This window comes from Pleurodeles waltl, chromosome 8, assembly GCF_031143425.1.
Source record: "Pleurodeles waltl isolate 20211129_DDA chromosome 8, aPleWal1.hap1.20221129, whole genome shotgun sequence".
NCBI lineage: Eukaryota > Metazoa > Chordata > Amphibia > Caudata > Salamandridae > Pleurodeles > Pleurodeles waltl.
The window spans coordinates 463,341,593-463,369,036 of NC_090447.1; the positions used below are offsets into that span (position 1 = coordinate 463,341,593).

The following is a 27,444-nucleotide window of genomic DNA, read 5'->3' on the forward strand; positions in this document are numbered from 1 at the left end:
CAGTTTTTGTTGTATTTGACTTGTCACGCCTTACTTTGTGGTCTGTACTGCTGTCTAGAAGTAGGTGTGTTTCTTCTTATTTTTTGCTTTGGTTTCCTAGGACTTGACCGAACTAGCAAAAGAACTGCGTGCTGTGGAGGACGTGCGGCCTCCTCACAAAGTGACAGATTACTCTTCATCCAGTGAGGATTCTGGCACCACAGATGAAGAAGATGATGACATGGAACAGGAAGGAGCAGATGAATCCACTTCTGGACCAGAGGACACACAAGCACTGTGAGCAAATCATTTTTGTAGTGAAAGTTTGAATATAGAGTACTGTAATTCATGATTGTATTAATGAAGATTGTATGAAAAGGTGGAGTTATCCCCCCCCCCCCCCCCCACCACCCCAAAGCCAAAGATGCTTTCAAAACCAAATGGCTGAGGTGAGATCTTAATTGACACCTTTTTTGTTTGCTCAATAGGTCTTCTTTAAATCTTAGTAATGGAGAAACCGAGTCGGTGAAGACTATGATTGTTCATGATGACGCAGAGAGCGAGCCAGCCATGACGCCTTCCAAGGAGGGCACACTAATTGTTCGACAGGTACATCGCATTATGCCCCTTGCTGAGTAGCTCTTTGATTGTTAACCCTTACATTCTTTCATTCATCCATGCTGTTTGTCTCTGCCTTGTAACAATCGTCCATGAGAGTGTCGCTTAGCAGCACATGCATTTGCATATGGTGAGGGAGAACCATGCCGCTGTTTTGCATGCTTGTTGTGATGACCATTACAAAAACTAACCTTCAGAGTCCCTTAGCTTCTGTTGGAATGGGGAATATCCTGCAGACCGAATAGCAACACGCTCAAGCTGGGAAAATGATCAGGCTTTTGGTTTGTTTGTTTTCAGACCTTGTCTGAGAGCCACGGATGCTTTGGCAATTTGAGTGTTTAAGGCAACGCATCCCTTTGCATTTGACACTAACTTCTTTTTACTGAGTGCTTGGGAAACAATGGACCTGTCTTCAGTAATCCTGTGCATTTCTGTCCAAATTTCAGTACCTGAAGTGATTCAAACTTTAGTGCTTGCTAACTTGGGGCTTAAGACTTCATGCTTGATGTTCAAATAGCTAGGTAAGGGTTTCTACATAATATATTAGACTGACAAATCAGTCCACTCTTGAAGCTGCCTATTAAAAAAGAACCTATAAACTTAATTTGCTACTTAGATCTGTTTGCAAGCATAGCTTTTTTGCATTTGGCAGCTTAAATTTAAGCAAACTGTATTGCAACCAAAACTTAAAGCTAGCCAAAATTAGCACTTAAAAAATGTTCTCAACACCCTTTACCTCACATTCTGGCATCGAGACATGAAGTAAATTTTGGTAGTTGTGGCTGTCTTTACCTTTGTTTTCCTCAGAGACGTATAAAATAAGTAAATTAACCTGTAAAAGGGTTGGAAGGATTTAAGCAGGACTTGAGCAAGACAGGTGTGCCTGTTTTTTCTGCAGACTACAGTTGACAAAAAGCGTGCCGGCCATCATGAGAGCAATGGCTTTGCTGGTCGCATTCACCTCTTGCCAGATCTCTTGCAGCAAAGTCATTCCTCCTCTACCACCACCTCCTCCCCATCCTCAAGCCAGCCGACACCCACCATGTCCCCACAGACACCCCAGGACAAGCTAACTACTAATGAGGTATGTCACACACCACAGCTGGCAGCTTTCTTAGGAAAATACCAGTGTTGCCTAATAGCTTCTATCCAGAGGACCTCTGGTCATTCTTCCACTGCTTTGTGCTGTCCCTTCACCCTAATAACACTTTTCTGTTCTGTAGGCATCCCCTAACCACTTAGACACCTGTAACGTGAACCTTTGCCAGCTGTTGTTCTGATGTCTTGTACTTTTTCTTCAAGTAGTCCATAAACCTGCATGGCTTTGTTTTCTAAACCAAAACCGTCTGTCATTAGATCTGCCATTTAATTCATTTTCCTGTCAAATGTATTTTGTGAAGTTGTTGCCAGACAAGAGATGGATTTCCTACTGGAAGCTTAAAGGGACACCATGTTTTTCTTAGCGTTTGTTCCTAGAGAGTTAAACTGTAGTTACCCATAAAATAGATGTTGCTGATGTTTTGAAAACTGCAAAAAAACGGCAGGCTGTTTCATAGCAATTGATTTTCATTAGTTAAAGCCACAATAACTAAATAAAAGTATTTGGCAAGCAAGAGTGGTTGTGGTTTATAAAGAGATTTGTGGATGGCGGAGAGTCGCGGGGAAGGAAAAAATATAATGCTTGTGAGGCTTTTATGTGCTTTGGTATACCCTTCTGATCTCTTCAAACGTATTGTTCCTTTTCCTGTAATGATTTAACAATTTTGGTGATGCATCAACCAAATTTGTAGATCTAGAGATTGTGTTTGCAGATGGCGTCACCTTTGGAAGGAATTATTATTATTATTTTTTTTTTTTTTACAACAGCCTACCTTTACAACCTATTTTTACTATGCATGAGCCTTTAAAAAGCAAGCATTATAACATGTTTTACAATGTATGTATATAGGAGAATGTCGGTGGTTGGAGGTAAGTGTTATTTTAGAAGTAAAATTGTGTAAGGGGTTTTTAGGGTTCAGGAGGGGGTAGAGTGAAAGGGAGGTAAGAGAGTTTAGGGTTCACTGACAGGTGGCATTGAAGGGAGAAATGTTTTTAGGGTTCTGTGGTGGGTAGAGGTAAAGGGTTTTTAGGGTTTAAGGTTCAGGGGTGGGTAGAGGTAAAGGGTGATAAGGGGCTTTTAGGGTTCATAGCCAATAGAGATAAAGGGAGGTAGGACTAAAAAGTGAATAAAAAGATGGGTTTAGTTGGGGCAGAGCTTTCCATAAACAGTTTTTCAATCTATATATATCACTCGCCTTCACAACAGCCCCAGGGACCAGACTGAATCCAGGGACTTTTTCTAGCAATGCTATTGCACATCAGTAGTTGATGCTGATGTGGCTGCCTGACTGCACCGGAAGTGATTGAGTGGAGCCACATATAAACTCCTCCTCCTGATACTAACATCACCTAGTTTCTTTTTATGCCCTTTGATGGAAATCTGGAGTCCTCTCCAACTTTGTCAGTATTCTGCCCTTCCAAACTGTTTGTCTCAGTTGGACGTCAACTGTCACTTGACATTTTCAATGTGTACTTCCTTCAAGCCGATGCACAGCTGTTTTCAAAGGCTTCTGACACGGAAAACTGACGTACTTGAACATGTCCCAAGAACAACTTACAGACGTTTTTTTAATAAAACCTCCTCTTTCTGGACAAACTGATACTTAGCTCCAGGGCAGCTTTCCTGCCCAAGTTTGTGATTACCTCCCATGATGAGCAATAAATTACTCTGCCAGTGATTTCTTTTTTTAAACTTTTTTTTTGTGTTTATTCCATCTTACCCTCGAAAGAGAAGGGAAGACTTGATTCTTAAAGAGCTGTGACCTTTTATGTAGCATAAAAAATAATTACGTATATTATCAGTTTTCTGGAGTTTCTCTGGGACAAAAAGGGAAGGCTGTGCAAAAGAGGACCCTATCAATGAGGATAGATCTTTGTATTAAAATATGTGATGCACTAGCCACAAAGAAGTCACCGGAGGGCTTAAAGGCTCATTTCTCCTGGTCCAATGCCATAACGATTGCTGGTGCAAGGTGCGCTTGTTCTATTCATCCACCAAGTTAGTGTCTGTGCATACATTGATGAAACACTACTGTCTTGAAAACCAGGACAGGCATGAAGATCACTTACTTTGCTCTGTTCTGATCGGAGTCCTCCACTGGCTCTCCATCCATAAACAGATATATATATTCGATGGCATGTGTAGCTGTAGATACACATGCTGTGCATATACTTCTGCCATCTAGTGTTGGGCTCGGAGTGTTACAAGTTGCTTTTCTTCGAAGAAGTGTTTTCGAGTCACAGGATCAAGTGGTGACTCCTCTTCGGCTTTATTGCGCAAGGGCATCAACTCCAAGTTAGATTGTTTTCTTCCCGCCGTCGGGTTCAGACGCGTTTCATTTCGCTCCGATAGTTCGATTCAGAAAACTTTGAAAGCGCTTTATTTTCTTCGGTATTGTATCGATCGGGTTTACATCTTCTATCGAAACATTGGTTCTGTCGGAAAAGACATCTGTACTTGCCCTTCGGGGCACGTGCGCCCAACTCGGGCCTAGTCTGGCCGACCACGTGGAAGCCACATGGATCGGACTCCATTCCGATTCTGTCCTCTGTGCCACGCAAAATTCCCTTATACAGAGCAACACCTCATCTGTAATCTTAGCCTTTCCCCAGATCATCGGGAAGAAAATTGCGAAGTCTGCTGATCCTTCCGATCTAAAAACACACTTCGAGACAGAAGAACACAAGGACTCGAGATGGCGTCCAGAAGCTCCGAACATCTCTACATCGAAGAAGAGGTCATGCAGACAGTCTCTGTTCGAGGTTCCGACTCGACCAGGAATCCGAGGAAGACAGACCGGTCACGGCAGGACAACATGTGAGTACGCCTGCCCCTTGGGTTCGCCACTGCCGGAAGGCCATGGATTGACCCCAAAAAAACATCTGGTGACCAAACTGCCAGTTCGGCACCGAAAAAGGTCACTCCTCCGAAACTGTCGAAGTCGACAAAAGGCTTCGTATCCAACTGGAGCAAACACCGTTTTTCGGAGTCCAAAAGTCAGAAATCCCTTTCGGAGCTGAGAACATCTACTACACCATCTTTTTTGATACCGAAAAAGCCGGCTTCGGAGCTGAAAAGAGCAGGTTACACGGAGGAGAGAACTCTCAAGCACAGCCAATACTTGAAGTAATGGACAAAGGGCAAGCCAGGATTCATGTCCCCAAAGAAACCTGCAGAATCCTAACAGCACCTCCCCTCTGAAACCTAAGAGGAAATTAGCTTTTCAGGAGGAATTGAACACTACGCAGCCTCCAGCTAAAGTGCCAAAGCAGAGACCACCACCTCCTCAATTTTCTCCTCCTCACTCTTCACACCTGCATATCTCTCCACCTACCAGTCCTACACCAATGCAGTCACCATCACATTTGTTTGACGTGCAACAAGACAGTGTAGACCCATGGGATCTTGATGATTCAGATCCCATTCCCGACAACAACCCAGACTGCTATTCCTCTAAACCTTCACCACCTGAGGATAGTGCAGGGTACAATCAAGTTGTAGCTAGGGCTGCAGTATACCATCATGTCATCATGCACACTGAACCGATGAAGGACAATTTTTTGTTTAATACACTCTCCTCCACACATTCAACATACCAGTCGCTCTCTATGCACCCCGGCATGCTAAGACACGCTGATAAAATATTTAGTGAGCCAGTTAAGGAAAGGATAATTACTCCCAGGATAGAGAAGAAATAGAAGCCACCTCCCTCTGATCCTGTTTACATAACTCAACAACTCCCTCCAGTTTTGGTAGTAATAAGCGCTGCCAGAAAAAAAGGCAAACTCAGTCATCGGGTGGTGCACCCTGTAAGGAAATGCCTCCTTGGCATGGTTGCCCCCTGACTTTTTGCCTTTGCTGATGCTATGTTTACAATTGAAAGTGTTCTGAGGCCTGCTAACCAGGCCCCAGCACCAGTGTTCTTTCCCTAACCTGTACTTTTGTATCCACAATTGGCAGACCCTGGCATCCAGATAAGTCCCTTGTAACGGGTACTTCTAGTACCAAGGGCCCTGATGCCAAGGAAGGTCTCTAAGGGCTGCAGCATGTCTTATGCCACCCTGGAGACCTCTCACTCAGCACAGACACTCTGCTTGCCAGCTTGTGTGTGCTAGTGAGAACAAAACGAGTAAGTCGACATGGCACTCCCCTCAGGGTGCCATGCCAGCCTCTCACTGCCTATGCAAGTATAGGTCAGTCACCCCTCTAGCAGGCCTTACAGCCCTAAGGCAGGGTGCACTATACCATAGGTGAGGGTACCAATGCATGAGCATGGTACCCCTACAGTGTCTAAACAAAACCTTAGACATTGTAAGTGCAGGGTAGCCATAAGAGTATATGGTCTGGGAGTTTGTCAAACACGAACTCCACAGCACCATAAGGGCTACACTGAAAACTGGGAAGTTTGGTATCAAACTTCTCAGCACAATAAATGCACACTGATGCCAGTGTACATTTTATTGTAAAATACACCCCAGAGGGCACCTTAGAGGTGCCCCCTGAAACTTAACCAACTGTCTGTGTAGGCTGACTAGTTCCAGCAGCCTGCCACACCAGAGACATGTTGCTGGCCCCATGGGGAGAGTGCCTTTGTCACTCTGAGGCCAGTAACAAAGCCTGCACTGGGTGGAGATGCTAACACCTCCCCCAGGCAGGAGCTGTAACACCTGACGGTGAGCCTCAAAGGCTCACCCCTTTGTCACAGCCCAGCAGGGCACTCCAGCTTAGTGGAGTTGCCCGCCCCCTCCGGCCACGGCCCCCACTTTTGGCGGCAAGGCTGGAGGGAACAAAGAAAGCAACAAGGAGGAGTCACTGGCCAGTCAGGACAGCCCCTAAGGTGTCCTGAGCTGAGGTGACTCTGACTTTTAGAAATCCTCCATCTTGCAGATGGAGGATTCCCCCAATAGGGTTAGGATTGTGACCCCCTCCCCTTGGGAGGAGGCACAAAGAGGGTGTACCCACCCTCAGGGCTAGTAGCCATTGGCTACTAACCCCCCAGACCTAAACACGCCCTTAAATTTAGTATTTAAGGGCTACCCTGAACCCTAGAAAATTAGATTCCTGCAACTACAAGAAGAAGGACTGCCTAGCTGAAAACCCCTGCAGCGGAAGACCAGAAGACGACAACTGCCTTGGCTCCAGAAACTCACCGGCCTGTCTCCTGCCTTCCAAAGATCCTGCTCCAGCGACGCCTTCCAAAGGGACCAGCGACCTCGACATCCTCTGAGGACTGCCCCTGCTTCGAAAAGACAAGAAACTCCCGAGGACAGCGGACCTGCTCCAAGAAAGGCTGCAACTTTGTTTCCAGCAGCCTTGAAAGAACCCTGCAAGCTCCCCGCAAGAAGCGTGAGACTTGCAACACTGCACCCGGCGACCCCGACTCGGCTGGTGGAGATCCAACACCTCAGGAGGGACCCCAGGACTACTCTGATACTGTGAGTACCAAAACCTGTCCCCCCTGAGTCCCCACAGCGCCGCCTGCAGAGGGAATCCCGAGGCTTCCCCTGACCGCGACTCTTTGAATCCTAAGTCCCGACGCCTGGGAGAGACCCTGCCCCCAGGACCTGAAGGACCGGACTTTCACTGGAGAAGTGACCCCCAGGAGTCCCTCTCCCTTGCCCAAGTGGAGGTTTCCCCGAGGAACCCCCCCCCTTGACTGCCTGCAGCGCTGAAGAGATCCCGAGATCTCTCATAGACTAACATTGCGAACCCGACGCTTGTTTCTACACTGCACCCGGCCGCCCCCGCGCTGCTGAGGGTGAAATTTCTGTGTGGGCTTGTGTCCCCCCCGGTGCCCTACAAAACCCCTCTGGTCTGCCCTCCGAAGACGCGGGTACTTACCTGCAAGCAGACCGGAACCGGGGCACCCCCTTCTCTCCATTCTAGCCTATGTGTTTTGGGCACCACTTTGAACTCTGCACCTGACCGGCCCTGAGCTGCTGGTGTGGTGACTTTGGGGTTGCTCTGAACCCCCAACGGTGGGCTACCTTGGACCAAGAACTGAACCCTGTAAGTGTCTTACTTACCTGGTAAAACTAACCAAAACTTACCTCCCCCAGGAACTGTGAAAATTGCACTAAGTGTCCACTTTTAAAACCGCTATTTGTCAATAACTTGTAAAGTATACATGCAATTTTTATGCTTTAAAGTTCCTAAAGTACTTACCTGCAATACCTTTCGAATGAGATATTACATGTAGAATTTGAACCTGTGGTTCTTAAAATAAACTAAGAAAAGATATTTTTCTATATAAAAACCTATTGGCTGGATTTGTCTCTGAGTGTGTGTACCTCATTTATTGTCTATGTGTATGTACAACAAATGCTTAACACTCCTCCTTGGATAAGCCTACTGCTCGACCACACTACCCCAAAATAGAGCATTAGTATTATCTCTTTTTACCACTATTTTACCTCTAAGGGGAACCCTTGGACTCTGTGCATGCTATTCCTTACTTTGAAATAGCACATACAGAGCCAACTTCCTACATTGGTGGATCAGCGGTGGGGTACAAGACTTTGCATTTGCTGGACTACTCAGCCAATACCTGATACCTGATCACACGACAAATTCCAAAATTGTCATTAGAAATTCATTTTTGCAATTTAAAATTTTTCTAAATTCTTAAAAGTCCTGCTAGGGCCTTGTGTGTTAAGTCCCTGTTTAGCATTGTCTTTTAGAGTTTAAAAGTTTGTTAAAAGTTTGAAATTAGATTCTAGAAACAGTTTTAGATTCTTTAAAAAGTCTTCCAACTTTTAGCAAAATAATGTCTGATACAGAGATGAATGTGGTGGAACTCGACACCACACCTTACCTCCATCTTAAGATGAGGGAGCTAAGGTCTCTCTGTAATATCAAAAAAATAACCATTGGCTCCAGACCTACCAAAATTCAGCTCCAGGAGCTGTTGGCAGAGTTTGAAAAAGCCAACCCCTCTGATGATGACCTCACAGAGGAAGAAATTAGTGACTTGGAGGCCAATGTCCCTCCTCCAGTCCTAAATAGGGAGAACAGGACCCCTCAAGTCCTGTCTCCAACTGTGTTAGTCAGAAATAGTGAGTCCCTCACAGGAGGGTCCCACATTTCTGAAATCACTGAGGATGCTCTCAGTGAAGATGACCTCCTGTTAGCCAGGATGGCCAAAAGATTGGCTTTAGAGAGACAGCTCCTAGCCATAGAAAGGGAAAGACAAGAGATGGGCCTAGGACCCATCAATGGTGGCAGCAATATAAATAGGGTCAGAGATTCTCCTGACATGTTAAAAATCCCCAAAGGGATTGTGACAAAATTTGAAGATGGTGATGACATCACCAAGTGGTTCACAGCTTTTGAGAGGGCTTGTGTAACCAGAAAAGTGAACAGATCTCACTGGGGTGCTCTCCTTTGGGAAATGTTCACTGGAAAGTGTAGGGATAGACTCCTCACACTCTCTGGAAAAGATGCAGAATCGTATGACCTCATGAAGGGTACCCTGATTGAGGGCTTTGGATTCTCCACTGAGGAGTACAGGATTAGATTCAGGGGGGCTCAAAAATCCTCGAGCCAGACCTGGGTTGACTTTGTTGACTACTCAGTGAAAACACTAGATGGTTGGATTCAAGGCAGTGGTGTAAGTAATTATGATGGGCTGTACAATTTATTTGTGAAAGAACACCTATTGAGTAATTGTTTCAATGATAAACTGCATCAGCATCTGGTAGACCTAGGACCAATTTCTCCCCAAGAATTGGGAAAGAAGGCGGACCATTGGGTCAAGACAAGGGTGTCCAAGACTTCAACAGGGGGTGACCAAAAGAAAGGGGTCACAAAGACTCCCCAGGGGAAGGGTGATGAGACAACCAAAACTAAAAATAGTAAAGAGTCTTCTACAGGCCCCCAAAAACCTGCACAGGAGGGTGGGCCCAGAGCCTCTTCACAAAACACTGGGTACAAGGGTAAAAACTTTGATCCCAAAAAGGCCTGGTGTCATAGCTGTAAACAGCATGGACACCAAACTGGAGACAAGGCCTGTCCCAAGAAAGGTTCCACTCCAAACTCCCATCCAGGTAACACTGGTATGGCTAGTCTCCAAGTGGGATCAACAGTGTGCCCAGAGCAAATCAGGGTCCACACTGAAGCTACTCTAGTTTCTGAGGGTGGGGTGGATTTAGCCACACTAGCTGTCTGGCCGCCTAACATGCAAAAATACAGACAGCAACTCTTAATTAATGGGACTAGAATAGAGGGCCTGAGGGATACAGGTGCCAGTGTCACCATGGTGACAGAGAAACTGGTTTCCCCTGGCCAATACCTGACTGGAAAAACTTACACAGTCACCAACGCTGACAATCAGAGAAAAGTACATCCCATGGCAATGGTTACTTTAGAATGGGGAGGGGTCAATGGCCTGAAACAGGTGGTGGTCTCCTCAAATATCCCAGTGGACTGTCTGCTTGGAAATGACCTGGAGTCCTCAGCATGGGCTGAGGTAGAACTAAAAACCCATGCAGCAATGCTGGGTATCCCTGAACTGGTGTGTGTGAAAACAAGAGCACAATGCAAGGCACAGGGTGAACAAGTAGAGCTGGAGTCTGGAAGAATGGCCCAGCCTACCAAGAGAACAGGAAAGTCAGTTGGGAAACCAACTACAACACAGCAAAAGAAAGGGAACCTCTCTTCTCAGGAAGAAGTTCTGCCCTCTGAGGGAACTGAGCCTTTGGAGCTTGAACCTTATCAGGTTGAGCTCTTAGGCCCAGGGGGACCCTCAAGGGAGGAGCTGTGTAAGGGACAAGAAACCTGTCCCTCTCTTGAAGGCCTTAGGCAGCAAGCTGCTGAAGAGTCCAAAGGCAAGAAAAATGGAACGCATAGGGTCTATTGGGAAGATGGACTCCTGTACACTGAGGCCAGAGACCCCAAACCTGGTGCCACTAGGAGAGTGGTAGTGCCTCAGCTGTTCAGGAAGTTCATCCTAACATTGGCCCATGACATTCCCCTTGCTGGACATTTGGGACAAACCAAGACGTGGGAGAGGTTAGTCAACCACTTCTACTGGCCCAATATGTCCAACATGGTTAAGGAGTTTTGCCTCTCCTGCCCCACCTGTCAAGCCAGTGGTAAGACAGGTGGGCATCCAAAGGCCCCCCTCATTCCACTTCCAGTGGTGGGGGTTCCCTTTGAAAGAGTGGGTGTGGACATAGTTGGTCCACTAGAACCTCCCACAGCCTCAGGAAATATGTATATCCTGGTAGTAGTGGATCATGCTACCAGGTATCCTGAAGCTATTCCCCTTAGGTCGACTACTGCCCCTGCAGTAGCCAAGGCCCTCATTGGTATCTTTACCAGAGTGGGTTTCCCTAAGGAGGTGGTGTCTGACAGAGGTACCAACTTCATGTCAGCATACCTAAAGCACATGTGGAATGAGTGTGGAGTGACTTATAAATTCACTACACCATACCATCCACAAACTAATGGCTTGGTTGAGAGATTCAACAAGACATTAAAAGGCATGATCATGGGGCTCCCAGAAAAACTCAAAAGGAGATGGGATGTCCTCTTGCCATGTCTGCTTTTCGCTTACAGAGAGGTGCCACAGAAGGGAGTAGGATTCTCACCCTTTGAACTTCTGTTTGGTCATCCTGTAAGAGGACCACTTGCTCTTGTTAAAGAAGGCTGGGAGAGACCTCTCCATGAGGCTAAGCAAGACATAGTGGACTATTTACTTGGCCTTCGCTCTAGAATGGCAGAGTACATGGAAAAGGCAACCAAAAACCTTGAGGCCAGCCAACAGCTCCAGAAGTTTTGGTATGACCAAAAGGCTGCACTGGTTGAGTTCCAACCAGGGCAGAAAGTCTGGGTTCTGGAGCCTGTGGCTCCCAGGGCACTCCAGGACAAATGGAGTGGCCCTTACCCAGTACTAGAAAGGAAGAGTCAGGTCACCTACCTGGTGGACCTGGGCACAAGCAGGAGCCCCAAGAGGGTGATCCATGTGAACCGCCTTAAGCTCTTCCATGACAGGGCTGATGTAAATCTGTTGATGGTAACAGATGAGGATCAGGAGGCAGAGAGTGAACCTCTCCCTGATCTTCTGTCATCAGACCCAAAAGATGGCACAGTAGATGGAGTGATCTACTCAGACACCCTCTCTGGCCAACAGCAAGCTGATTGTAGGAGAGTCCTACAACAGTTTCCTGAACTCTTCTCCTTAACCCCTGGTCAGACACACCTGTGTACCCATGATGTGGACACAGGAGACAGCATGCCTGTCAAGAACAAAATCTTTAGACAGTCTGACCATGTTAAGGAAAGCATCAAGGTGGAAGTCCACAAGATGCTGGAATTGGGAGTAATTGAGCGCTCTGACAGCCCCTGGGCTAGCCCAGTGGTCTTAGTCCCCAAACCTCACACCAAAGATGGAAAGAAAGAGATGAGGTTTTGTGTGGACTACAGAGGGCTCAATTCTGTCACCAAGACAGATGCTCATCCAATTCCAAGAGCTGATGAGCTCATAGACAAATTAGGTGCTGCCAAATTCTTAAGTACCTTTGACTTGACAGCAGGGTACTGGCAAATAAAAATGGCACCTGGAGCAAAAGAGAAAACAGCATTCTCCACACCTGATGGGCATTATCAGTTTACTGTTATGCCCTTTGGTTTAAAGAATGCCCCTGCCACCTTCCAAAGGTTGGTGAATCAAGTCCTTGCTGGCTTGGAGTCCTTTAGCACAGCTTATCTTGATGATATTGCTGTCTTTAGCTCCACCTGGCAGGATCACCTGGTCCACCTGAAGAAGGTTTTGAAGGCTCTGCAATCTGCAGGCCTCTCTATCAAGGCATCCAAATGCCAGATAGGGCAGGGAACTGTGGTTTACTTGGGACACCTTGTAGGTGGAGGCCAAGTTCAGCCACTCCAACCCAAGATCCAGACTATTCTGGACTGGGTAGCTCCAAAAACCCAGACTCAAGTCAGGGCATTCCTTGGCTTGACTGGGTATTACAGGAGGTTTGTGAAGGGATATGGATCCATTGTGACAGCCCTCACTGAACTCACCTCCAAGAAAATGCCCAAGAAAGTGAACTGGACTGTGAAATGCCAACAGGCCTTTGACACCCTGAAACAAGCAATGTGCTCAGCACCAGTTCTCAAAGCTCCAGATTATTCTAAGCAGTTCATTGTGCAGACTGATGCCTCTGAACATGGGATAGGGGCAGTTTTGTCCCAAACAAATGATGATGGCCTTGACCAGCCTGTTGCTTTCATTAGCAGGAGGTTACTCCCCAGGGAGCAGCGTTGGAGTGCCATTGAGAGGGAGGCCTTTGCTGTGGTTTGGTCCCTGAAGAAGCTGAGACCATACCTCTTTGGGACTCACTTCCTAGTTCAAACTGACCACAGACCTCTCAAATGGCTGATGCAAATGAAAGGTGAAAATCCTAAACTGTTGAGGTGGTCCATCTCCCTACAGGGAATGGACTTTATAGTGGAACACAGACCTGGGACTGCCCATGCCAATGCAGATGGCCTTTCCAGGTTCTTCCACTTAGAAAATGAAGACTCTCTTGGGAAAGGTTAGTCTCATCCTCTTTCGTTTGGGGGGGGGGGGTTGTGTAAGGAAATGCCTCCTTGGCATGGTTGCCCCCTGACTTTTTGCCTTTGCTGATGCTATGTTTACAATTGAAAGTGTGCTGAGGCCTGCTAACCAGGCCCCAGCACCAGTGTTCTTTCCCTAACCTGTACTTTTGTATCCACAATTGGCAGACCCTGGCATCCAGATAAGTCCCTTGTAACGGGTACTTCTAGTACCAAGGGCCCTGATGCCAAGGAAGGTCTCTAAGGGCTGCAGCATGTCTTATGCCACCCTGGAGACCTCTCACTCAGCACAGACACACTGCTTGCCAGCTTGTGTGTGCTAGTGAGAACAAAACGAGTAAGTCGACATGGCACTCCCCTCAGGGTGCCATGCCAGCCTCTCACTGCCTATGCAAGTATAGGTCAGTCACCCCTCTAGCAGGCCTTACAGCCCTAAGGCAGGGTGCACTATACCATAGGTGAGGGTACCAATGCATGAGCATGGTACCCCTACAGTGTCTAAACAAAACCTTAGACATTGTAAGTGCAGGGTAGCCATAAGAGTATATGGTCTGGGAGTTTGTCAAACACGAACTCCACAGCACCATAAGGGCTACACTGAAAACTGGGAAGTTTGGTATCAAACTTCTCAGCACAATAAATGCACACTGATGCCAGTGTACATTTTATTGTAAAATACACCCCAGAGGGCACCTTAGAGGTGCCCCCTGAAACTTAACCAACTGTCTGTGTAGGCTGACTAGTTCCAGCAGCCTGCCACACCAGAGACATGTTGCTGGCCCCATGGGGAGAGTGCCTTTGTCACTCTGAGGCCAGTAACAAAGCCTGCACTGGGTGGAGATGCTAACACCTCCCCCAGGCAGGAGCTGTAACACCTGGCGGTGAGCCTCAAAGGCTCACCCCTTTGTCACAGCCCAGCAGGGCACTCCAGCTTAGTGGAGTTGCCCGCCCCCTCCGGCCACGGCCCCCACTTTTGGCGGCAAGGCTGGAGGGAACAAAGAAAGCAACAAGGAGGAGTCACTGGCCAGTCAGGACAGCCCCTAAGGTGTCCTGAGCTGAGGTGACTCTGACTTTTAGAAATCCTCCATCTTGCAGATGGAGGATTCCCCCAATAGGGTTAGGATTGTGACCCCCTCCCCTTGGGAGGAGGCACAAAGAGGGTGAACCCACCCTCAGGGCTAGTAGCCATTGGCTACTAACCCCCCAGACCTAAACACGCCCTTAAATTTAGTATTTAAGGGCTACCCTGAACCCTAGAAAATTAGATTCCTGCAACTACAAGAAGGACTGCCTAGCTGAAAACCCCTGCAGCGGAAGACCAGAAGACGACAACTGCCTTGGCTCCAGAAACTCACCGGCCTGTCTCCTGCCTTCCAAAGATCCTGCTCCAGCGACGCCTTCCAAAGGGACCAGCGACCTCGACATCCTCTGAGGACTGCCCCTGCTTCGAAAAGACAAGAAACTCCCGAGGACAGCGGACCTGCTCCAAGAAAGGCTGCAACTTTGTTTCCAGCAGCCTTGAAAGAACCCTGCAAGCTCCCCGCAAGAAGCGTGAGACTTGCAACACTGCACCCGGCGACCCCGACTTGGCTGGTGGAGATCCAACACCTCAGGAGGGACCCCAGGACTACTCTGATACTGTGAGTACCAAAACCTGTCCCCCCCTGAGTCCCCACAGCGCCGCCTGCAGAGGGAATCCCGAGGCTTCCCCTGACCGCGACTCTTTGAATCCTAAGTCCCGACGCCTGGGAGAGACCCTGCACCCGCAGCCCCCAGGACCTGAAGGACCGGACTTTCACTGGAGAAGTGACCCCCAGGAGTCCCTCTCCCTTGCCCAAGTGGAGGTTTCCCCGAGGAACCCCCCCCCTTGACTGCCTGCAGCGCTGAAGAGATCCCGAGATCTCTCATAGACTAACATTGCGAACCCGACGCTTGTTTCTACACTGCACCCGGCCGCCCCCGCGCTGCTGAGGGTGAAATTTCTGTGTGGGCTTGTGTCCCCCCCGGTGCCCTACAAAACCCCTCTGGTCTGCCCTCCGAAGACGCGGGTACTTACCTGCAAGCAGACCGGAACCGGGGCACCCCCTTCTCTCCATTCTAGCCTATGTGTTTTGGGCACCACTTTGAACTCTGCACCTGACCGGCCCTGAGCTGCTGGTGTGGTGACTTTGGGGTTGCTCTGAACCCCCAACGGTGGGCTACCTTGGACCAAGAACTGAACCCTGTAAGTGTCTTACTTACCTGGTAAAACTAACCAAAACTTACCTCCCCCAGGAACTGTGAAAATTGCACTAAGTGTCCACTTTTAAAACAGCTATTTGTCAATAACTTGTAAAGTATACATGCAATTTTTATGCTTTAAAGTTCCTAAAGTACTTACCTGCAATACCTTTCGAATGATATATTACATGTAGAATTTGAACCTGTGGTTCTTAAAATAAACTAAGAAAAGATATTTTTCTATATAAAAACCTATTGGCTGGATTTGTCTCTGAGTGTGTGTACCTCATTTATTGTCTATGTGTATGTACAACAAATGCTTAACACTACTCCTTGGATAAGCCTACTGCTCGACCACACTACCCCAAAATAGAGCATTAGTATTATCTCTTTTTACCACTATTTTACCTCTAAGGGGAACCCTTGGACTCTGTGCATGCTATTCCTTACTTTGAAATAGCACATACAGAGCCAACTTCCTACACACCCCCACCAGACAAAGAGAGTAGAAAATTTGATGCTGCAGGGAAGAGTTGCATCCCAGGCAGCCAATCAATGGAGGCGTTGTTGGCTAGATACAACAGGGCCCATTGGGATGAGATGCAAGACATAATTCTGCATCTCCCCAAGGGACATCAAAAAAGGGCACAGTAAATAGTGGAGGAAGGGCAAGCCATCACTAATAATCAAATTAGGTCTGCCCTAGATGCAGCAGACACAGCTGCCAGGAGTGTTAACACTGCTGTGACAATAAGGAGGCATGCATGGCTCAGGTCCTCGGGTTTCAAACCCGAAATCACACCTGCAGTGCTAAATATGCCGTTCAATAAAAAACAACTTTTCGGCCCAGAAATGGACACTGCAATTGAGAAATTGCCAAAGATTTAGACACCGCAAAAGCTATGGGAAACCTCAGTTTAGAGGTGGATTTAGAGCTCAAACAGCAGAGGCATCCACATCGCAGGCAAAACCAGCCTGCCAACCTCAATACCAACGAGGTGGTTTTAAGGGCACATATAGAGGACAGTATCCCAGAAGTAGAGGAAAATTTCAAACCTCTAAACAAACCTCACAGCACACTAAACAGTGACTTGTCTCATCCCCTTCCATTCCTCCCCTGTGCGAGGAAGACTGCAACAGTTCCACACCAATTGGCAAAACATTACCACAGACAATTGGGTACTATCAATTATCCGCAATGGTTATTGCCTAGAATTGATACAAACTCCCCCAATCATTCCACCTAAAACACACAAATTATCCACGGAACACATCAGTCTGTTACAGGAAGAAGTAAAATCTCTTATTACTCAAAAAAAGCTATAGAACCCGTTCCACAAAATCAAGTAGGAACAGGAGTTTACTCACTGTTTCCTGATTCCCCAAAAGAATGGCACCTTAAGACCAATATTAGATCTCAACCTTTACATCCAGAACACTTTCACATGGTAACTCTTCAAGATGTTATCCCACTACTTCAAAAACACGATTTCATGGCACCATTAGACCTCAAGGCTGCATATTTTCATATACCCATCCATCCGGCGCACAGAAAATATCTCAGGTTTGTCATTCAAGGAAAGCACTATCAGTTCAAAGTGTTACCCTTCGGAATAACAGCAGCTCCAAGGGTATTCACAAAGTGCCCAGCAGTAGTGGCAGCCTACCTAAGAAGACAACATATACATGTCTTTCCATATCTAGACAACTGGCTAATAAAATCAAACAGTCATACGCAGTGTCAAAACCATGCACATTACGTAATACAAACCCTGCACAATCTAGGGTTCTCAATAAATTACCAAAAGTCTCAACTTTAACCTGCACAATTACAACGTTATTTAGGTGCAATACGAAATACTCGAAAGCCGCTAGCAAGTCCAAATACCCAAATAATACAAGCATTCCAAAATATAATTGCATGCATACAGACAGGTCAACAGTACACTGTCAGATTTGTCCTGAAAATTTTAGGGATGATAGTATCATGTATTGCAATTGTTCCACACACAAGACTAAACATGCTGCCCTTACAACAGTGCCTTGCACAACAATGGTCACAAGCATAGGGTCAACTTCAAGATCTAGTGTTGATAGACCGGCAAACATACATGTCCCTTCAGTGGTGGAATTCCACAAATCTAAACAAAGGGCGGCCATTTCAAGACCCTGTGCCTCGGACCATAATTACAACAGATGTATCCATGATTGGCTGGGGAGCTCACCTCAGCAATCACAACATCCAAAGACAATGTGATGCCCGCACAAACAGCTACACATAAATCACTTAGAGTTGTTAGCTGTCTTCATAGCACTCAAAGCTTATCAGCCTCTTCTCACTCCGAAGACTGTCCTGACCAAAACAGACAACATAACCACTATGTATTACCTAAACAAGCAAGGAGGGACACATTCGTCCCAACTCTCCCTCCTAGCTCAAAAATTTGGAAATGGGCAATACACAACCAAATTCACCTGGTAGCACAATACATTCCAGGGATACACAACCAACTGGCAGATGTCCTCAGCAGAAATCATCAACAAACACACGAGTGGGAAATTCACCCTCAGGTACTTCATAAATACTTTCAACAATGGGGAACACCAAACCTAGATCTGTTCGCCACAAGCGAAAACGCAAAATGCCAAAACTTTGCATCCAGACACCCACACCCCCTATCCAAGGGCAATGCTCTATGGATCAATTGATCAGGGATATTTGTTTACGCTTTCCCCCTCTCCCACTCATTCCATTTGTAGTCAAAAAATTGCGTCAAAACACACTCAATATGATACTCCTAGCACCAACGTGGCCCCGTCAACCGTGGTACACAACATTATTAGACCTATCAGTAGTACCACACTCCCAAACAGACCAGTCCTTTTGAGACAAAACAAAGGGCAGATCAGGCACCCAAATCTCAACACACTCAATCTGGTGATTTGGCTCCTGAGGTCATAGAGTTTGGGTATTTCCAACTACCATCAGAATATATGGACGTGATTAAGCAAGCAAGAAAACCCAATACTAGAAAGTGCTATGCTAACAAATAGAAAAGATTTGTATATTACTGTCAATCTAAACAGATTGACCCTCTTACAGCATCAATACAGGATATTGCATGCTATTTACTTCATTTACAAAAATCAAATTTAGCATTCTCTTCCATAAAAATACATCTTACTGCAATTTTAGCATATTTACAAAATATACAGCACAGCTCTTTATTTAGAGTTCCTGTTATTAAAGCCTTCATGGAAGGCTTAAAATGCATCATTCCACCCAGGACACCTCCAGTTCCTTCTTGGAATTTAAACATAGTGCCTAAGCGGCTTATGGGCCCACCATTTGAACCTATCCACTCATGTCAAATGCAATTCTTAACATGGAAGGTTGCCTTCCTAGTCGCAATTATATAATTGCATAGAGTCAGTGAAATTCAAGCTTTCACTATTGAAGAACCATTCATACAAGTACAAAAACATAAAGTTGTACTAAGAACTAACCCCAAATTTCTTCCAAAAGTGGTATCACCGTTTCATATAAATCAAACAGTGGATCTGACAGTCTTCTTCCCACAGCCAGATTCTGTGGCAGAAAGAGCTCTACATACATTAGACATAAAAAGAGCACTAATGTACTATATAGATAGAACAAAATCATTCAGAAAAACTAAACAGCTGTTTGTAGTCTTTCCAAAACCTCATACAGGTAACCCCATTTCAAAACAAGGATTAGCAAAATGGATTGTAAGATGCATCCAAACATGCTACGTTAAAGCCAAAAGACAACTTAGTTACTCCTAAAGAACATCCCACAAGGAAGAAAGGTGCTACAATGGCTTTTTTAGGAAATATACCAATGGCTGAAATATGTCAATCAGCCACTTGGTCAACACCACATACATTCACTAAACATTACTGTGTAGATGTTGTGGCAACACAGCAAGCCACAGTAGGTCAGGCTGTACTCAGAACATTATTTCAAACAACTTCAACTCCTACAGGCTAACCACCGCTTTTATGGGAGGACCAACTGCTTTGTAGTCTATGCACAGCATGTGTATCTGCAGCTACACCTGCCATCAAAAAGAAAATGTCACTTACCCAGTGTACACCTGTTAGTGGCATGTTCTGCTACAGATTCACATGCACCCCCCTACCTCCCCGGCAGCCTGTAGTCCAAGTTAACAACATTTGTACATATGTAGATATATGTTCGATGGCATGTGTAGCTGCAGATACACATGCTGTGCACATCCCGCCATCTGGTGTTGGGCTCGGAGTGTTACAAGTTGTTTTTCTTTGAGGAAGTCTTTTCGAGTCACGAGACCGAGGGACTCCTCCCATTTCGACTCCATTGCGCATGGGCGTCGACTCCATCTTAGATTGTTTTTTTTTCCGCCATCGGGTTCGGACGTGTTCCTTTTCGCTCCGTGTTTCGGGTCGGAAAGTTAGTTAGAATCTCGGAAAAAACGTCGGTATTGTTTGCGTTCGGTATCAGGTTAGTTACAACAGATCGACACAGAATTTAGAAGAGTTCCGGTGGCCCTTCGGGGTTTTTTCGATCCCCTGTCGGGGCCTGGTCGGCCTGGCCACGTGTGATTCAAGGCTGATGGAACGGACCCCATTCCGCTTCTGTCCAAAATGCCATAACAAGTATCCGTATACGGATCAGCATCTGGTCTGTAACTTGTGCTTGTCCCCAGAGCACAAGGAAGATACTTGTGAGGCCTGTCGAGCGTTTCGGTCCAGAAAGACGTTAAGAGACCGAAGAGCCAGAAGGCTGCAGATGGCGTCGACGCCGACAGAACAAGAGCGTTTCGAGGAAGAAGAGGAAGCTTTCTCTATCCACGAATCGGACTCGGAAGAGCTCGAGGCCGAAGAAACGCCGAAAACCGTGAGTAAGACGTCGAAACATAAGACTCACGAGAAGTCAACAAAAGCCCAGGGGACGCCACCGCCAACAGGCCATGGCTTAACCCAAAAAAGCGGTGACCGAGCCAAGGCACCGAAAAAGGGCACGCTGGTGTCGAAGTCATCCGACTCCGGTCGAGATACCGCCACACAGCAATCTCGGACCCGAGACATCGGCTCTGAGAAATTTCGGCACCGTGACAGCGGCACCGAACAAATTCGGCACCGAGACACCAGCACGCCGAAAATTACAAAGGTTTCTTCGGAGCCTAAAAAGACCTCCGAAAAAGTTTCGGTTCCGAAACATCCAGCCTCGGAGCCGAGAACAGGTTCCTATACAGAGGAACAAGGATTAGCCTCACAAATGAAAAAACATAGATTTGGAGAGGAACTTCAAGCTGTAGAGCCAGACTATACTCAAAGGAGGCTCCACATTCATCAAGACACAGGGAAGATAACCACTCTTCCTCCAATTAAAACAAAAAGAAAACCTGCCTTTCACGAAAAGGACAAGGAGCCACAGGCAAAGGTGGCAAAGAAAACAACTCCACCACCTTCTCCGCCACCATCATTGCACACATCACCAGTAGCAACTCCTCCACTGATGCACTCACAAACTCATACTGCCATGAGTCAAGATGATCCCGATGCATGGGACCTTTACGATGCTCCAGTATCTGACAACAGCCCAGACTCGTACCCTACCAGGCCGTCCCCTCCTGAGGACAGTACATCTTACACACAGGTGATCGCAAGGGCAGCTGCTTTCCATAACGTCACCTTGCATTCAGAACCAATTGAGGATGACTTCTTGTTTAACACGCTAACCTCCACTCATAGCCAGTACCAAAGACTACCTATGCTCCCAGGAATGCTAAAACATTCAAAACAAATCTTTCAAGATCCTGTTAAAGGCCGAGCCATAACTCCAAGGGTGGAGAAAAAGTACAAGCCACCGCCAACAGATCCTGTTTATATTACAACGCAGTTAACTCCAGACTCAGTAGTTGTCGGGGCAGCTCGTAAGAGAGCAAACTCTCATACTTCGGGAGACGCACCACCTCCAGACAAAGAGAGTCGCAAATTTGATGCTGCGGGCAAAAGGGTTGCAGCACAAGCAGCAAACCAATGGTGCATTGCCAATTCACAAGCGCTTTTGGCAAGATATGACAGAGCTCACTGGGATGAGATGCAACATTTGATAGAACACTTACCCAAGGAGTTCCAAAAAAGAGCACAACAAGTGGTGGAAGAAGGACAAAGTATCTCTAATAATCAGATACGGTCTTCAATGGATGCAGCAGATACAGCTGCAAGGACAGTAAATACTGCAATAACAATAAGAAGGCACGCATGGCTCCGCACGTCAGGTTTCAAGCCGGAAATTCAACAAGCCGTGCTAAATATGCCATTTAATGAACAGCAGTTGTTTGGGCCGGAAGTCGACACTGCTATTGAGAAACTCAAAAAAGACACTGATACGGCAAAAGCCATGGGCGCACTCTACTCCCCGCAGAGCAGAGGCACCTTTCGCAAAACACCTTTTAGGGGAGGGTTTCGAGGACAACCTGCAGAAACCACAACATCACAAACAAGGCCCACTTACCAAAGCCAATATCAGCGGGGAAGTTTTCGGGGGCAATATAGAGGGGGACAATTCCAAAGAGGTAGAGGAAAATTCCAAAGCCCCAAAAGTCCTCAAAATAAGCAGTGACTCACAAGTCACACATCCCCATCACATAACACCTGTGGGGGGAAGATTAAGCCAATTTTACAAACATTGGGAGGAAATAACAACAGATACTTGGGTACTAGCAATTATCCAGCATGGTTATTGCATAGAATTTCGCGAATTCCCTCAAACAGTCCCACCGAAAACACACAGTATGTCGAAACAACATATAAATCTTCTAGGATTAGAAGTTCAAGCATTGCTCCAAAAAGAAACAATAGAATTAGTACCAAAACAAGAACTAAACACAGGAGTTTACTCACTGTACTTTCTGATACCCAAAAAAGACAAAACACTAAGACCTATACTAGATCTCAGAATATTAAATACATACATCAAATCAGACCATTTTCACATGGTTACATTACAAGAAGTAATCCCACTGCTCAAACAACAAGACTACATGACAACACTGGATCTAAAGGATTCATATTTCCATATACCAATACATCCTTCACACAGGAAGTACCTAAGGTTTGTATTCCAAGGGATACATTACCAATTCAAAGTGTTGCCATTCGGAATAACAACTTGGCCAAGAGGTTTTACAAAATGTCTAGCAGTAGTAGCTGCACATATCAGAAGGCAGCAAATACATGTGTTCCCGTACCTAGACGATTGGTTAATCAAAACCAACACGCAAAAACAGTGTTCACAACACACAAATTACGTCATAGAAACCCTACACAAACTAGGTTTCTCAATCAATTACTCAAAGTCACACCTTCTGCCGTGTCAAACACAGCAATACCTAGGAGCAACAATCAACACAGTAAAAGGAATTGCCACTCCAAGTCCACAGAGAGTCCAAACATTCCAAAATGTCATACAAGCCATGTATCCAAACCAAAAGATACAAGTCAAATTAGTAATGAAACTCCTAGGCATGATGTCCTCATGCATAGCCATTGTCCCAAACGCAAGGTTGCACATGCTGCCCTTACAACAGTGCCTAGAATCACAGTGGTCACAGGCACAGGGTCAACTTCTAGATCTGGTGTTGATAGACCGCCAAACATACATCTCGCTTCAATGGTGGAACAGTATAAATTTAAACCAAGGGCGGCCTTTTCAAGACCCAGTGCCACAATACGTAATAACGACAGATGCATCCATGACAGGGTGGGGAGCACACCTCAATCAGCACAGCATTCAAGGACAATGGGACATTCAGCAAAGACAGTTTCATATAAACCACTTAAAACTGTTAGCAGTATTTCTAGCTCTGAAAGCATTTCAACCCATAATAACCCACAAATACACTCTTGTCAAAACAGACAACATGACAACAATGTATTACCTAAACAAACAGGGAGGAACATACTCGACACAGTTGTGTCTCCTAACACAAAAAATATGGCATTGGGCGATTCACAACCACATTCGCCTAATAGCACAATTTATTCCAGGGATTCAGAATCAGTTAGCAGACAATCTCTCTCGGGATCACCAACAGATCCACGAATGGGAAATTCACCCCCAAATACTGAACACTTACTTCAGAATGTGGGGAACGCCTCAAATAGATCTATTTGCAACAAAAGAAAACTCAAAATGCCAAAACTTCGCATCCAGGTACCCACATCATCAGTCTCGGGGCAATGCACTATGGATGAACTGTTCAGGGATATTTGCGTACGCTTTTTCCCCTCTCCCACTTCCTCCATATCTAGTAAACAAGTTGAGTCAAAACAAACTCAAACTCATACTAATAGCACCAACATGGGCAAGGCTACCTTGGTACACAACACTACTAGACCTTCCAGTAGTACCTCATATCAAACTGCCAAACAGACCAGATCTGTTTACACAACACAAACAACAAATCAGACATCCAAATCCAGCATCGCTGAATCTAGCAATTTGGCTCCTGAAATCCTAGAATTCGGGCACTTAGACCTCACACAAGAATGTATGGAGGTCATAAAACAGGCTAGAAAACCTACCACTAGACACTGTTATGCAAATAAGTAGAAAAGATTTGTTTATTACTGCCAGAATAATCAAATCCAACCTTTACACGCATCTGCAAAAGAAATAGTAGGATACTTACTACACTTGCAGAAATCTAAACTAGCTTTCTCTTCCATTAAAATACATCTTACGGCAATTTTAGCTTACCTGCAAATTACGCACTCAACTTCATTATTTAGGATACCAGTCATAAAAGCGTTTATGGAAGGCCTAAAGAGAATTATACCACCAAGATCACCACCGGTTCCTTCATGGAACCTCAACATTGTCTTAACACGAGTCATGGGTCCACCTTTTGAGCCCATGCACTCTTGTGAAATGCAATACTTAACGTGGAAAGTTGCATTTTTAATTGCCATCACATCTCTAAGAAGAGTGAGTTGAAATTCAAGCATTTACCATTCAAGAACCATTTATTCAAATACACAAAAATAAAGTTGTTCTACGGACCAATCCTAAATTTTTACCAAAAGTAATCTCACCGTTCCACTTAAATCAAACGGTAGAATTACCAGTGTTCTTCCCACAGCCAGATTCAGTAGCTGAAAGAGCACTACATACATTAGACATCAAAAGAGCACTAATGTACTACATTGACAGAACAAAACTAATTTGAAAGACAAAACAACTATTTATTGCCTTTCAAAAACCTCATACAGGAAATCCAATTTCAAAACAAGGCATTGCTAGATGGATAGTTAAGTGCATTCAAACATGCTATCTTAAAGCTAAAAGAGAACTGCCTATTACACCAAAGGCACACTCCACCAGAAAGAAAGGTGCTACCATGGCCTTTCTAGGAAATATTCCAATGAATGAAATATGTAAGGCAGCAACATGGTCTACGCCTCATACATTTACCAAGCACTACTGTGTAGATGTGTTAACTGCACAACAAGCAACAGTAGGTCAAGCTGTACTAAGAACATTATTTCAAACTACTTCAACTCCTACAGGCTGAACCACCGCTTTTGGGGAGATAACTGCTTATTAGTCTATGCACAGCATGTGTATCTGCAGCTACACATGCCATCGAACGGAAAATGTCACTTACTCAGTGTACATCTGTTCGTGGCATTAGTCGCTGCAGATTCACATGCGCCCACCCGCCTCCCCGGGAGCCTGTAGCCGTTCAGAAGTAGATCTTAAACATTTGTAAATATATTACTTTAAACTTCATTATGTACATACGCATTCACTCCATTGCATGGGCACTATTACTAGCATACACAACTCCTACCTCACCCTCTGCGGGGAAAACAATCTAAGATGGAGTCGACGCCCATGCGCAATGGAGTCGAAATGGGAGGAGTCCCTCGGTCTCGTGACTCGAAAAGACTTCTTCAAAGAAAAACAACTTGTAACACTCCGAGCCCAACACCAGATGGCGGGATGTGCACATCATGTGAATCTGCAGCGACTAATGCCACGAACAGATGTACACTGGGTAAGTGACATTTTCCATATATATATATATATATATATATATATATATCAAACCAAGGCCCTTTCAGGGTTAGAGTGACGCATAAATTATGCAAAAAACAAAGGAGAACTCTGGGAAGTTCCCAATTTTAGGTGGAGAGCTGCTCTAGTAAGAAGCACCCTGCAACACCAGCGACACTCTAGATTTGCTCACCTCAAATGTCTCCTTATCTAGCAAAGTTTTTAAGCATAGGATCAGCACAGTGCTATCCTCGCCGAGCTAGATAGTGACAAAGCATTTTGCCATTTGTACAGCAAAATCTTTAAGCATAGGATTGACACAGTGTCATCCTCGCCGAGATGTAAAATGACAAAAGCCATTTACCACTCCAGGCACAGTATTACAGCTTTGGACTGGTCAAATACCCAGGAGAAGGGGAGAGCATAAGAAGGATGACTGACAGTCACCATTTAGGCCATGGGTGGGTGGTGAAGCAGGATGGGGGGGGGTTAGGTGGAGGGCTTACTAAGCCGCAGGGGACTTGGATGGGGGGGGGTTAGGGACAATACCAGAGGAGAAATAAAGAAACAGGCAGGTTTACCCAGTTAATGGGTGGAGAACAGGTATATGAACGTATATCAGGAGTCTCAGGGCAGCTGTATTTTTTTTGGGGGGGAATGGCGATGCTTACAAATACCAACTGTGAACATATGTGGATGAATGACAGTAATAAAAGGAGAAAAGTGGCCCAGGACCTAAAGGTATTAGAGGCACATATCCTCTGCCTACCAAAAAGGGGTCAAAAAGCTTCTGCTAGAGTCATTGGGCTTCATGTAGATAGGGTATACAACACAGGGGCCAAGACCCTCTGGATAGCCATTATGGTGCTCAAAAGCACCTGTAAGTTCAGTCGAACTATGGCAGACAGGTCTGGAAGATGGGTGATCACCGAGTGTCCCCATACAAATGTTATTTTTACTCTGGTTTCATTCTATGGGATTGTTTCGAATGACTCTGGGATCCTTGAATGGTTAGATATCGAACTTGCACTTAGGCCAATCCCAGTTGTAATCTGTGGGGACTTTAATATCAATATAAACAAAGGGCAACTAGAGGGAGAAATGAAGTTCTCAGGATGGAAGCCTAAAGTATTTAGATCTTTGGTTCAGTTATTTTCTAATAATGGGCTCTTGGGTGTTTGGTCTAAGTTAAAATCTCCAGATCTTGGATTCACATATTACGGGATATCAATAGAGGGAGTGCGTCATCTGGGGCAGTGTGGGATGTTTTTAAGGTGGGGGGTGCATGGGGCGACGCTCAGCTTTACTTTAAATCGTCAAAAGAAAGAAAAGCTTTGTATGAAACAGGTATACAGGCATCTAGAAGAGGAAGAACTAGAATTAATCTTTGTGATTTCTGGAGGACAAGACATTAATAAAGCTCCATATAAGGTTGTATTAGCCAAGGTGGCGATTAATAATATCTTGGGAAAGAAGGCAGCGGAAAAATATGTAACATGGAAAAGGGAGTGCTATGAGTATAGTGAACGGGTGGGGCATCTTCTGGCCATGCAGATTAGGCATAAAACTGTTCAGTCTGAGTTAAGGGTGGTAAAAGACTCTACGAGGGGTCTTGGTCTCCGACCCTAAAGGAATTTGAGGTGTTTCAGGAGTATTACAAGAGGCTGTATAAAGAAGTAATGGCAGAGAATGAAGTAGAGAGAAATTTAATACAGTTTTTAGAGTCCGTCCCTTTCGAGAGATTAAGTTTGGAAGATCGCAAACTTCTTGATGCTCCTTTCTCTTGAGAGGAATGATTAGAGAACTGCCCTCGGGGAAAGGTGTCTGGGTAGATAGAATCCTGATAGAATTCTGTAGGATTTATTTCCTCGCAGTTAAGGGAGGACTTGCTGTCTAC

The 27,444-nt window shown here is 45.6% G+C and overlaps 1 protein-coding gene across 11 annotated transcripts in view; it reads left to right on the forward strand.

Annotated features, from left to right (window-relative positions):
• MAP4K4 (mitogen-activated protein kinase kinase kinase kinase 4) overlaps nucleotides 1-27,444 on the forward strand; it is a 513,631-nt gene that overhangs the window by 397,197 nt on the left and 88,990 nt on the right. For 7 of the 11 annotated variants that reach the window (XM_069204415.1, XM_069204417.1, XM_069204416.1 and 4 more), the window contains 3 exons: nucleotides 101-276; nucleotides 468-588; nucleotides 1,496-1,681. In XM_069204415.1, coding sequence (XP_069060516.1) covers nucleotides 101-276; nucleotides 468-588; nucleotides 1,496-1,681 — 483 coding nt within the window. The remainder of the gene's footprint in view (nucleotides 1-100; nucleotides 277-467; nucleotides 589-1,495; nucleotides 1,682-27,444) is intronic. The other 4 variants (XM_069204419.1, XM_069204422.1, XM_069204424.1 and 1 more) reach the window with 1 other exon arrangement.